The sequence below is a fragment of the Anolis sagrei genome, chromosome 1 (genome assembly GCF_037176765.1).
Source record: "Anolis sagrei isolate rAnoSag1 chromosome 1, rAnoSag1.mat, whole genome shotgun sequence".
Lineage (NCBI taxonomy): Eukaryota > Metazoa > Chordata > Lepidosauria > Squamata > Dactyloidae > Anolis > Anolis sagrei.
This window is the reverse complement of record NC_090021.1, coordinates 110,676,013-110,690,619: the sequence shown is the minus strand read 5'-3', so window position 1 is coordinate 110,690,619 and position 14,607 is coordinate 110,676,013. Positions and strand designations below refer to the sequence as shown.

Below are 14,607 nucleotides of genomic sequence, written 5' to 3'. Positions count from 1 at the left end.
TGGCACATTATCAAATAAAGAATGAAACTATGCATGGTTGAATCAAATATAAAGAGGGAGATGTTTGATTGACTGCTTGAAAAGATGTCTTTGGAAATGAATGGAAATGTAAACTGTTCCATCTGTAAAGTAGAAAATCATCTCAGATGAGCTGCAACTCTGATTCCTGTCAGCCCTCGGTATCCAAGGATTCTGTGTCCACAGATGCCACCATCTCTGGCTTTAAAACATTTTTAAAAACTAAAGACTATCCAAAAATTGTGGTATATGGTTTCTTATTTAGTAAAAATAAATAAATTTAGTAAACAATAAATAATAATGCTTTTTTATTTCTTTGTAATGCCTCTCCTGTTTTTCTTTCTGTATTAAAAATGATACAAAACAAACATTTTTTTAAAAAATTCTCCCACACAATACCGCAAGGGGGACTCGAGGCGGCTTACATATGGCAGTTATTCAATGCCTTAAACACATACAAACATTCAGCTTAAAATCGATTGAATTAAAATTAATGCATATTAAACATTTAAAATTACATTCAGTATTAAAATCACGCCATCCAGAAATCGTAGTCTAAGGGCATTCTGTTTCACATATCCATTGCCATTGCACATATTCCAATTATATTATTGCACTGCGCTATTCTCTGAAAGCCTGATCCAAGAGCCAGGTTTTATTCTCCTTCTGAAAGCTAGGAGGAGGGGGCTGACTTAATGTTGCTAGGAAGGGAGTTTCACAGCTGAGTGGCCACCACTGAGAAGGCCCTGTCTCCCTTCTTCACCAGTTGCATCTGAAAGGGGTGAGTAATTGAGAGCAGGGCCTCCCCAGATTATTTTAATCTCCGAGGTGGTTCATAGGGGAAAATAGGTTCGAACAGGTAAACTGGGCCGGAACCATTTAGGGCTTTATAGGCTAAAGCCAGCACTTTGAATTTTGTTCGGTAGCAGACTGGCAGCCAGTGGAGCTGATGCAACAGGGAGGTTATTTGCTCCCAGTACGCCACTCCGGTGAGCAACCTGGCTGCTGCCCATTGGACCAGTTGAAGCTTCTGAACAGTCTTCAAATGCAACACCAATAACTCGCAGCATTCTCTAGCCAGTATGGGTAATAGACTTGCTGGCTGGGACATTTTGGGTGTGATAGACTAAAAAGGTGTCTTCAAGATTTATGTATACCATATATTACTCCCTTTGGAGCAATCAAAATTTAAGAAAAAGAGTTAAGCAAATGCCTTTAGATGAGAAAATGATAATCTAAAATGATCTGTGGCTAAATGTTTCCATAGAATAGTTAGATGTTTCATGGAATCATAGAGTTGGAAGAGACCTTGTGGGCTATCCAATCCAACCCCCTGCCAAGAAGCAGGAAAATTGCATTCAAAGCGCCCCTGACAGTTGGCCATCCAGCCTCTATTTAAAAGCTTCCAAAGAAGGAGCCTCCACCACACTCTGGGGCAGAGAGTTCCACTGCTGAACAGCTCTCACAGTCAGGAAGTTCTTCCTAATGTTCAGGTGGAATCTCCTTTCTTGTAGCTTGAAGCCATTGTTCCGCGTCCTAGTCTCCAGGGAAGCAGAAAACAAGCTTGCTCCCTCCTCCCTATGACTTCCTCTCATGTACTTTATACATGGCTATCATGTATATCATGTTTTGACCAATGAAAAGCAACAACATTTCTTCATAATGATTAGTTTCTTTGCACCACTTCTAAATGTTCAGTACTCAGCAATCCTGGCAATATTATGGAAAAACAGGAAAAATAAATGTAGGAGGGCTTTAGATAAGTATAAGAATTCATCCCGCTTTTAAGTCTCTTCATCCACTTGTAGCCTTTTGGTGTTCAATCCAGTATGTGAATGGGGCTCCTTTCTGAAAACCACAACAACAACATCTTCTTTTGTGGTTAGGTTAAATCAAGACTAGAGAAACCAGTGTGGAAACTGATGACTCAACTGGTGAATGCAGATGTAGTGACAGAGAAAGAAATGGCTTGTCTCTTCTGTAAAAAAAGTCTCTCTTGAGCAAACACATGAATTCAAGAACTGGGCAGCCTTCTTTGTGGAACCAGAATTTAACCGAGTAACCATTTCCTTAGACAACTGATCTTTTATTGTAGGCCTGGCTAGGAGATCATACGCATTAATTTCAGGGTGTCACTTAGTGCAACCTACAGAAACATTTGGCCATGTACTCCAGAGGTTTTTTTATTTGTAGTTGTCTGACATGAACACTGATCTGCCAGAATGTTCAAAATAAATGAGAGGTTAGAGAAAGTTATGGGTTCTTAAGGTCATGTATTTCAGAGAGCTATAATCATATGTAAGCTTGCAAGTTTGGTTGTTTTGCAAAACTTCAGACCCAGTTAGAGTTTCCAGGAGCCAGTATGTGTCTTGACCTTGCAACTTGCTACCATGTGTCTGGTGTTCTGATAACATCTGGAATCCGAAATAAAGGCTAATTTCAAAACATTTTCTTATGCATGTTTTTTTGTGGCTTGAGTCAGACATGTACAGTTCTAAATAAAGAAACAAATGTGGCCACCAGCCAATTCTGACTGAATACAGATGTTGTTCAGAAGGATTTGCTTTATGTTACTCAGCACACATGACCTGGATAATCGGCTGTTGTGAACTTTGTGGAATGTTGCGGAGGCCTCCCCAGTTAACATGAGCCAAATTTGACTTCATATTCTTGGTGGCCATTTTTTTAAAAAAACCCAAGTATTCACATTTAGTATTTTTATTTCCAACATACTTCTGTTTTTACAGCAAAAGTAGCATTCTCTCTCTTCTCTACTTATACCAGACTTCATAATTCATAAAGCCATTTATGCACTCAAAGCTTTTATCCATCCCTGTATCTCTAGCCCAGAAAGAGGCATTTGGTGTTCTCTAGTCTTTAACATGCAGACATTCTGTTATGCAGTTTAATAAAATTCATCACTGCAGTCAACTCTCCACATTTGTGGGTTTAACTTGCAAATGTGATTAATATGTCCCCCTCGGGATGAGACAGAGAGGTATCGAATGCAGTAAATAAATAAATAAATATGCTGTCTCAAGAAATCTGTTGGTCCTCCAGTGTGACTGGAAGTTGAACACAGATTCGCACTGGAGGACCTAAATATTCATAGACAGGTTTCTCTGAAGTAAGAAAAATCATGTTTTTTTTAAATTTGCTTTCCCCCCACTTTTGCAGGGATCCTCTGCCCCAATCACAGTGAATCTGGCAGGCCGACTGTATTTTGAATGTATACATGTTTTACATACAGTTAAATGATAGAGGTCTTGTAGTTTCTTGAACCTAAATGTGGTGATTTGTACTGTATTTTTAATAGAATCTTTTTCACCCCCTTTAAAGTTTCCCCCTGCATGTTAGTAAACAAGTAAGAAGAGCTCTGTGGAAATCTTTCCCTGTGGTTATTTACTTACTCCATACAGAGCTCTGTTTTTGATTGAATGTGGGATATATTTTTGTTTTAAAGTCACTCCATTGTGTGGCTAAGTTTGGTTCAGTGGTGGACAATGTTCCAGGATTCCATCTTCCATTATTAATTGCGATTGCTTGCGATTGCTGGGACTTGTGGGTGATGAAGTCCAACAAGATTTAGAGCAGTGGTTTTCATCCTGTGGGTCACCAGATGTTTTGGCCTTCAACTCCCAGAAATCCTAACAGCTGGTAAACTGGCTGGGATTTCTGGGAGTTGTAGGCCAAAACACCTGGGGACGCACAGGTTGGGAACCACTGATCGAGAGTTTCCCAGCCCTGGTATCTCTAAACATAATGAGCTATGATGAGTTTCAGGTTGGTGATCTTCATACTCCTCTGTGGAGGAGAATCAACTTTTCTGTTTTCATTTTATATGCAAACATTTGGGGCAGGCACTTTCTCTTCTCCTAACCTTAGCTGAGATATGCAATACATGACTATATCTCAAACCATGCTTGTGTTTGAATCAATGACAGATTCCAAAACTGAATTTATACTTTATGGGGAACTGGGGTTGAATCAAAAGTGGAAGTAGACATGTGGTGTCTTTTTAAAAATGTGAGTAGACATAGAGTCAGAGGCTCTTGCAGTTCTATCTGACCCACACTTTATTATACATAGAATAGTCTTAGGGTTCATAAATATAGAATTTAGCATGTATGTTTGACGTGTGTAATTTTTAGCCTCTTCGTGGGGATGTTAACCCTTGTAGATATCATTCTTGTGGGCAAGAATAAAATGGTGCATGGTGTGCAGTGTTCTGCAGTCACATGTCATGATTTGTCCAAAAAGAATATGGATTTTTGTATGATAAAGTATATGCAAAACTATTTAAATTTGGTAGCCTTCAGGTAAAGAGTGGACCATGCTTTCAGCATCTCCTCACTTCTTCCCTTATACCTGTTCCCAGCTCCCACTAAGTGCAAGTCTCTTTTATTTGCATGTGTAAAAGACTGGATTCTGGCCTTTCAGGTCAGCGGACTGAAAGAGCTGGTTTTATTCCTATTACTGCTGAATAGATCTGCAATTGATAGATTGTAAAGCAATACCCAATATCAAGTGTAGTTCACCAGTTCTCATTTCTCAGCATGCTGTCCGCTTATTCTTGCCTTCAATGTCAACTTTTCAATAATTAATATCAAATGAACTCAAGCCTTAAGACACAGCTTCAAATTGTGCCGGCATTTCCCCATTTACTTCTCATACTTTACTAATAAACATTAACATGGACATTTTTCTTATGGATATCTGACTGTCAAAAGACTTTAAGGAAAGGTTCTGATTAAAAACTCACGTTTAATTTCCTCTTTGTAAGCTAAAGGGAAACACTTGAAGTTGGATTCATTGTCCATGAAGAACATGTGGTATTATATAAAATGGACCTTGTAAGAGTCACCTGCTCTACCATGGAAACAGCCTCAAAGCGAGGAAAAGTTTTGTTTGGAAAACTCTAGGTTCTCCAGAGTGACTGTGGTAACTTTTGGTAGATTTCACCCTGGCAAACCTAGAAATTCCTAGAGATAACCTATTAATCAAATGTATGAATAACCAAATCTGAAAAATTTACACAAAGAAATGTCTAGGCGATGTCTACTATAAACTCAAACATTACAAAAGACCATAATTTTCAAGTGCTCACTTTGTCTAACTTATATCTCCCTGCTTCTCTCTGGATTGTTTTGGACCACAATGTATTACATCCGTAACCACCATAGTTGATTGTGAAGGGAGATGGACATGTGGATTTTGCTCATCCATTATTACACAGAGTTCCTTAAATATAAAAACTTCTACACATACAACATGTACTTAGAAGTGCCTTCCATTTGTTCAGTGTAGCTTATTCAAACCCAAGATGACACAGCCATAGGCAGGGCAGGTGAGGAATAGAAGCCAGTTAAATTGGTCTGGTGCATGTGCACCAGTGTCTCAAGGGTGAAGCCGGAGGTTATATAAGTCTGGCTACCCTCGCACAGGTTTTGTGTTTTGGGGTAAGTTTTGGGAAAGAGTAACAGAAGTGCCTGTATATCTTGGCATTGTTTGGGTGAAGGGCTGTGCTCTGGAAAGTCATCTTTGGGTTCTGGGGGCTGGGATTTGGGAAGTAATCTTTGCTTGGGGCTGATATGGGGGCTTCCTCTCCATTTTTGAATTCTAGAGCTTGATGGGGAGCTCTTTCTAAGTCTACTTTCCAAAATAAGACTGGCTGGGGTGGGTAACCCATAAGACTGGGTCAAGTGTTTTCATCGAAATGAAGATTAGGGAGGATGTCACAGGTAGATACCTAACCCAGCTAAGAGCTGCAACATGTTGCTCCCCTTCTTTAGTATTTTTATAGGTTAAATCTTAAATAGTTTCTGTGGCAAATAAAGTTATCATCAAACTACAAGAGAGGAGATTCCATCTGAACATTAGGAAGAACTTCCTGACTGTGAGAGCCGTTCAGCAGTGGAACTCTCTGCCCCGGAATGTGGTGGAGGCTCCTTCTTTGGAGGCTTTTAAGCAGAGGCTGGATGGCCATTTGTCAGGGGTGATTTGAATGCAATATTCCTGCTTCTTGGCAGGGGGTTGGACTGGATGGCCCATGAGGTCTCTTCCAACTCTTTCATTCTATGATTCTATGATTCTATGATCATTATTTAATCCAACTTCCAAGTGTCTAGACTCATTATTTCGGAGTTGGTTATCAATTCCCAGGTAAATGTGCCTGGGAAAGATTGCAGGGAGTATTTATTAGTCCTAGGAGGATTCAGTGCCAACAGCTGTCCTAATATTTTTAGTACCTTATTATGTAGTACATTCTGATCAGTAATTTACAGAAATACTCAACTACACAGGAATCTCAGTGGTCCAATTTTGCCAGATCAGTTTTGGGGAAGGGGTCATTTCCTCCTAACCTAGTCTTCAGGGGCGTTTAAGCACTTGCTTTCCCTGCAATCCCTGTTACGGCATGCATACAAGTCTGGGTAAGACTGAGATACTAGAATTTCTCATGATGTAATGATTTTACAGCAACCTAATGCCTAAGGGCTCATGAAACAAAGAGATATCAATGTTAAATCTCTGCATGAAGGGTGACCCACAATGTAAGCTTTATTCTTTGTGTCTGGCTTGCATTAAGTCTGATTCTCTCAGTTATTTTGATATGGATATTTTATGCTGCATCTTTTCATCATCAGGACCTACTAACGATTGGGTAGAAATCAACCATCTAATCCAAATGGGATTTTAGAGTAGTAGGAGCGATGAATTGTTTATTTTGCAATTACTCCATTGTTGAAATTGGACTGGTCTATGGTATCTTGATGCTAAATTTGAAACATTCTGATGTAGGATATACCAGAATACAAAATTTTTAAAGGTGGGGAAAGTTTCTTCTTTGGACTACAACTCACAGACTTCCCCACCCAGCATGACCAGTGGCCATGTTGCCAGAGAGATGCTGGGACCTGTACTTCAAAGGAGTATTTAGTCCAACATCTGAATTGCTTAAGTTGTTTAATTTAGATGAAGAGATCTACCAGTTAACCGTGCTGGAAATAGGCTGTTTTTCTTCCCAGGATAATGTCTTTGCTATTTGACAGTATGTCTTTTCTCTAAGAAAAAAATCTCTTTCAATTTCTCCAGTGGAAAGGCTCATTGGTCCGTAAGAACAGCTATCTCAGCTAAATTCCCTACCCAGCAGGAAAACACCAAGTGTGGGTTTTTGTATGATTTTAAGATCATATTGATTTGAGCTAAATCAAGAAGTTTTATGTGTGATAGTACTCTGTAAGGGGATAAATCAAAACACATTTTCGGGGACACTGACCACATTTGCAAATAACTCTTAGCCATGCTTTACTTCCAACTCCCAAAGCAAAAAAGGATGCTTATGCAAATCCTCAAGCTCACATGAAACCCTTCCCAAAACCTTTCCTGTGCTGCAACTAGAAAAATCTAAACTGAGTTTCACTTCTTGGATTGTCATTGTATTAAATTAGAAATCTTAAATTCTATGCCTCTGTAGTTAGTTTTTAAAACAAGCTACCAGCAAACTCAGGCTTTTTTGCAGGTTTGCTTAAAAGTGAAAATTGACATAATAAGATTTCTCATTCATACATAACAGCTAAAATTAGCTAAAACTCTTGGCTTTGATACTTGTTCTGAAGCATGGCAAGAGAGTATACTAGATATTTTCTGCAGTAGCTGACCCCTGAATAAATTATGCCAGGAAAACCCTATGATAGTATTATTGTAAGTTGGAATCAACTTGAAAGCATGGAAAGACTGGTGTGTCTATTTACATTATGATCTACTCCAGTACTTGGAAAATTTGTACTACAGCTCCCAAAATTCTATTCCATGGCAGCATGGCCACTGGTCATGGAAGCTAAGAGAACCTTTCTGGAAGTTGAGGCCCAAAAACATTATTTTTCCATGTTCTGGGCTTATTTGTTGAAGTCTGGATCTATTTATGTGTGCATTTTAGTGTGTGTTATTTTCTGGAAGAGAAATGGATAGTGAGCAAACATAGCAGTCAAAACAGTGGCAGATTTGTGTAGCTGAATGAGAAACTGACCCCATTGAGTTCTATGATTAAAAAAAGTTTTTCAAGTAAATAAAGCACTTTGGATACAATCCAGGTAGGACTGTATCCACTGTTTTAGAGTTAGGGGCAGTGATTAAAAAGGCCCTACTTTGCATCCACATCTACTGTGTTTGTGACAGGTAGAATCATAGAATCAAAGAGTTGGAAGAGACCTCATGGACCATCCAGTCCAACCCCCTGCCAAGAAGCAGGAATATTGCATTCAAATCACCCCTGACAAATGGCCATCCAGCTTCTGCTTAAAAGCTTCCAAAGAAGGAGCCTCCACCACACTCCGGGGCAGAGAGTTCCACTGCTGAACGGCTCTCACAGTTAGGAAGTTCTTCCTAATGTTCAGATGGAATCTCCTCTCTTGTAGTTTGAAGCCATTGTTCCGCGTCCTAGTCTCCAAGGAAGCAGAAAACAAGCTTGCTCCCTCCTCCCTGTGGCTTCCTCTCACATATTTATACATGGCTATCATATCTCCTCTCAGCCTTCTCTTCTTCAGGCTAAACATGCCCAGTTCCCTAAGCCGCTCCTCATAGGGCTTGTTCTCCAGACCCTTGATCATTTTAGTCGCCCTCCTCTGGACACATTCCAGCTTGTCAATATCTCTCTTGAATTGTGGTGCCCAGAATTGGACACAATATTCCAGATGTGGTCTAACCAAAGCAGAATAGAGGGGTAGCATTACTTCCTTAGATCTAGACACTATGCTCCTATTGATGCAGGCCAAAATCCCATTGGCTTTTTTTGCCGCCACATCACATTGTTGGCTCATGTTTAACTTGTTGTCCATGAGGACTCCAAGATCTTTTTCACACGTACTGCTCTCGAGCCAGGCGTCACCCATTCTGTATCTTTGCATTTCATTTTTTCTGCCAAAGTGGAGTATCTTGCATTTGTCCCTGTTGAACTTCATTTTGTTAGTTTTGGCCCATCTCTCTAATCTGTCAAGATCGTTTTGAATTCTGCTCCTGTCCTCTGGAGTATTGGCTATCCCTCCCAATTTGGTGTCGTCTGCAAACTTGATGATCATGCCTTCTAGCCCTTCATCTAAGTCATTAATAAAGATGTTGAACAGGACCGGGCCCAGGACGGAACCCTGCGGCACTCCGCTCGTCACTTCTTTCCAAGATGAAGAGGAAGCATTGGTGAGCACTCTCTGTGTTCGTCCACTTAACCAATTACAGATCCACCTCACCGTAGTTTTGCCTAGCCCACATTGGACTAGTTTCCTTGCCAGAAGGTCACGGGGGACCTTGTCGAAGGCCTTACTGAAATCCAGGTACGCTACATCCACGGCATTCCCCGCATCTACCCAGCTTGTAGCTCTATCGAAGAAAGAGATCAGATTAGTCTGGCATGACTTGTTTTTGATAAATCCATGTTGACTATTAGCGATGACTGCATTTGTTTCTAAGTGTTTGCAGACCGCTTCCTTAACAATCTTTTCCAGAATCTTGCCTGGTATCGACGTGAGGCTGACCAGACGGTAGTTGTTTGGGTCATCCTTTTTTCCCTTCTTGAAGATTGCGACCACATTGGCCCTCCTCCAATCTGCTGGAACTTCTCCCGTTCTCCAAGAACTCTCAAAGATGGTTGCCAATGGTTCCGAAATGACTTCCGCTAGTTCCTTCAATACTCTGGGGTGTAGTTGATCTGGCCCTGGGGACTTGAACTCATTAAGAGCGGCCAGGTATTCCTGGACGACTTCTTTCCCAATTAGGGGTTGGATGTCCTCCAATCCCTCATCCACTCCATCTTGCTGAGGTTGAGGACTCTCTTTTTGTGAGAAGACCGAGGCAAAGAAGGCATTAAGTAGTTCTGCCTTTTCCCTATCCCCTGTCAGCATTGCCCCATCTTCTCCTCGAAGAGGTCCTATCGCCTCCTTGTAACAATAAACAGTCTGTCTAGACTTCCTCGTCACAAGTTTTAGTTCAATGTATGGAAACAAAAGTTTCCCAAACCATGGGTCAGTCATAAAGGGCTTTCTGTGGTGAGCTATGAAATTTTTTTAAAAGGAAAATAAAAACAAAAATTGTATTGTTGTGTCCTGCACAGAGATTTGTTTGTGTAAACCTGTAATGATCTTTTGTTCATCAGGTTAAATTGTTGTGAGGTCCAGCTTCATGCTTAGTTCAGTGACTGGCTCTTTGGAATGTGGGCACTGCTTGGCTTGTTATTGGTTGATTCTTAGTGATACATGTGTACTGGGTGCTTAGCCTTGTTTCTTGCAGGTAGCAATGTTTTTACCGGCAAATTCTGTGAAGTATAATCATATGTCGGCCCAAATCGAATGATCCCACTTCCAAGAATCTGACACCCAGCACATTACATTATTTCCCTTTTTTGGCCAACCAAGCAGCCAGTCAAAAACAATCAACCATGAGCCAAGCAGTAAGGTCCAGGCACCATAGTCATTGCTGAAGCAGCATCAACACCTCTACTTCTTAATGTATTGTGGTCTTAGGTCATTGTGCCCCTATAAAATGGGGTTGTGAGTTGAAAAAGGTTGGGAACCACTGCTGTAAAATTCCCTTGCATGGAAGGCGAGGGTTGCTGCTTTTTCAACATCCTTCCATTGGCAGGCACAACTCCCCCCCCTCCCCCAAATAGGCTTTTAAAACAAAGTTTGTTTTTTAAAAATCAAGCAAATGCCTTAAATTGTTGTACACAGAATTGTGTTTAAGTGTGCATTTAAATTATTTTAATACTGCGAATTTTCCCATTTTAATAAATTGGGAAAAAAGCAGGATATAAAGAGGCGGTGGGGGAGAATAAACAATTGCTGACACATTAGGAATGGAAGCAAAAATGCATTACTCAAGGTGGGTGGGTTACGTTGTCTAGGTTTTCTCTAAGAAATGTTCCAAGGCTGTACAGTAGTGCAAAATTAAATCTAATTGTTAATAGAAGAGTCTTGTATATTTAATTATGAGCAGAACCTTACTGCAAAAAGCTTTAAAATTAACAGCCTGGCTATGAATGAACAAATAGGGTTCTAAATGTAAATGCATTATTAATGTTACGCTCTGTTATTCCATATTTTTATACATAATGAAATATTGTACAACGAGAAATATTAATCATGCTTCAGTTATTTTCATTAAAAATGTCCAATAAGGAAGAAGTTTCAAAATATGGGCCTAGAAATGCTAAATACAGGAATCTTTCTTCCAAATCTTTTGCCCATATCCAGTGTGATGCTAGAAGTACTTTGCTTTTTTGTTCATGTGAGGAGCAACTTGAGAAACTGAAAGTCACTTCTGGTGTGAGAGAATTGGCTCTCTGCAGTGATGTTGCCAAGGGGGGTCCTGGATGCTCTAACATCCTGTGGGAGGCTTCTCTCAAGTCCCTGCATGAGAAGCTTGAGCTGACAGACGGGAGCTCACCCCACTCCCTGGATCCTAACTGCCAACCTTTTGGGCAGTCTTGCCAACACAAGGGTTTAATCCGTTGTGCCACCAGGGGCTCCAGTATCTTTGCTATGACAGTTGTATTGGATTTATCTTTCATACACATGGATGCATTTCTTGCTCTTTTCCTTGAACTAGACTGTTCTTGCATTTAATCTAATTTAAAGGTATACTGTATCTGCTACCATCTGGAGACAATGCTCAATTGAGTCTTTGGAATTACATAGTGAAATTTCAGTAGAGACACGTGTTTTGGTGTAACAAATGTACCTTTCTTCTTCCTGCAGGAAATAACTCCTCAAAATGGAGGACGGGAAGCCGGTTTGGGCTCCACACCCAACTGATGGGTTTCAGATGGGAACCATTGTTGATATTGGACCTGACAGCTTAACTATTGAACCCATAAATCAAAAAGGCAAGGTGAGTGTCTCCAAAAGGTGACCAATTATTTTATGTTATGGCTTCCTTGGAAAGGAAAGCGCATGCTGAATATGATAGCCTCTTTGTTGAGAAATTCATAACTTTCCCAAATAGAGCTTTTCAAAATATATATTCAAGCATTTGAGCTTTTATTGTTCATTTCATGTTTCTAGATTTCCACATACTATAAAAGAAAACTTCCTGGAATGCCCCATTCTTTTAGCTGTAGTCCCTAAATTAAAGAATTGTATCAACCTGTGAAATGCTATATGAACAAATTTGTTACAGTGCTTGATGTATAACCTGGATATCATCTACATTTATTATTGAAATTAATACGCCCATGTATAAATTGACCTATAAAATAGACACAAAACTAGGGATTTGATATAATGATATGATGTATGGAGAAGTTGACCCTGCTTAAGCATTCAAATAAGATCTGAAGCAGCTGTGGAGCAGAGAGTGTATTATTTATTTGTTTATTTATTCATTTACAGTATTTATATTCTGTCCTTCTCACCCTGCAGGGGACTCAGGGCGGATTACAATGCACATATACATGGCAAACATTCAATGCCATAGACACACAACATATATAGACAGACACACAGAGGCTATTTAACATCCAGCTTCATGGGGCTATGCTTGAATTCCGGCCACCAGGGGAGCTGTTGCTTCACTGTCCACTTGTGACACCGATGGAATACTTCTCCATTCTTTTGCACGCTGCTGGAGATTTTTTTGGCCTCATAAATTAATTAAATTAGCCTCCCTGTTTAAAGCGGTAACTAAATTTCTTACTTGACAGGCCCAACTGTCTTTCGGGCAGCAAAGGTTCACTGACAATGGTCAGGAGCTTACTCTGACCAGGGCTGGCTTCGAACTCATGACCTTTTGGTCAATAGCAATTTTAATGCAGCTGACTCCCAACCAGCTGCGACACAGCCCGGTCCAAGTGTAGAAAAGACCGGTCCTTTCTTTAGATCAGTGGTTCTCAACCTGTGGGTTGCCAGATGCTTTGACTTTCAACTACCAGAAATCCTAAAGCTGGTAAACTGACTGGGATTTCTGGGGGTTATAGGCCAAAACACCTGGGGACAGACAGGTTGAGAATCCCTGCTTTAGGTTCTCCTGGGACAGAGTAAGCTCTTGCCTTTTGCCTCTCTGTGGAGATAAGGGGGATTACACTTTTGGGAGGAAAGAGTTAAGGTATAGTACTTATATTGACCCATGGATAAGTTGACCAACATTTCTTGAGCCGATTCTTTGACTAAAATTTCTCAATTTCTACATGAGTCAAAGAATCAGCTTAAGAATTGTGGGCCAATGTATCCATGGGTCAATATAAGTACTATACCTTAACTCTTCCCTCCCAAAAGGACCACCTCTCCTATCTCCATAGAGAGGCGAAAGGCAAGAGTTTAGTCAGTAGTTTCAATTACAAAAAGGCCTTCTTGTGCCTTATAGATAATTATAAGGAAGAAACAGCAACAAAATTTGTGGTTTCTGGCCTTCTAAGGAAAGTACTAGTGTGGTATCTTTGTAAATAACAGCTGCCATTTTCTTTGTTTGGGATCTCCAGCAGCAGAATTTTGGGTTGCTTTTGAGCCAGATACCTATATTTCTATGAGTTGTTCAAGGTAGCTAGCTGTAAAAATACTCTTCAAAAATACCTTTTAGTGATACAATCTGAGATCCCTTTACCCCTAAGAAAGGCAAAAAGGATAGGTGCATAATCTTGTTTGGGGTAGAGATAGGCTGCAATATCTCCCTATAACTGTGTAAATATCCACATGTTTAGGTGTGCCATGACATTATACAAGACCTATGCAAAATACCACACACGTTGACAACAGGATGACATTGCACAATGCAGAACCACAGTATGCAGTGCACTGTGTGAAACTGCACGACACAACATTGCTGTATTCCCAGCTCTGCATCTTCCATGCTCAGCATAATACAGCTGGTACAGCATGGTACATAATTTGACCTGCATGCATAGTGTGATTTACGCATCCATAAATCAGTGACAAGGTTCCAGCCAGAATAGGTGCCCATCTTCTGAGGAGGTCTGTGATTTCACACTAGCAGTTGCCTTTTCTTGTTTTTTTAATTTGTTGCATCTGTGAAATGTTGATTAAAAAGATGATAAATTCGATTAATAGGATAGTTCTCAAAGTATATTTAATTATCACCCACAGAAACCATTCTCTGTATAATTTGTACTTTAAAATCAGAATGAGTGTTGAATTTAAACTTCGTTCCACAAATTTCTTCTTTAGTGACAATTTGAACTTAATTTAATATTATTAAAAATTCATTTCTGCTCATTTTTGGATATACTGAAGACAATAAAACTTAGGAAGCAAGAAGATAAAGATATGGAATGTTTCATGTCATATTACTTTCCAGAAGAGTAATATTATATAATACTTTGAAAGCCTTTATGAGGCAATGGCACGTACACAGCTCTTTAGTTAAGCATATGTACAACATGGTGAGCTACCTTAAATTATTATAATAAAACCATTGTGGGTACTTTTGGGGAAAGAAATTGAGATTATTTTCAGAAAAATAAAAGAACTGTGGGTGTAATTCAGGCTGTTCAAGCACCATTAATGCCGTACAAGCATGCTTGAGAGTGCGTTGGATAGTGAGCAATGGCTGGAAGAGGGCCATTAAGAAATGTCTTCGTTGTGGCTTCAACAA

The 14,607-nt window shown here is 39.9% G+C and overlaps 1 protein-coding gene across 3 annotated transcripts in view; it reads left to right on the top strand.

Moving 5' to 3' along the window:
- Window positions 1–14,607, top strand: part of MYO6 (myosin VI) — a 157,653-nt gene that overhangs the window by 43,477 nt on the left and 99,569 nt on the right. For all 3 annotated transcript variants that reach the window (XM_060752937.2, XM_060752936.2, XM_060752938.2), the window contains exon 2: window positions 11,760–11,892. In XM_060752937.2, the coding sequence (XP_060608920.2) occupies window positions 11,776–11,892 (117 nt within the window). In that variant the 5' untranslated portion in view covers window positions 11,760–11,775. The remainder of the gene's footprint in view (window positions 1–11,759; window positions 11,893–14,607) is intronic.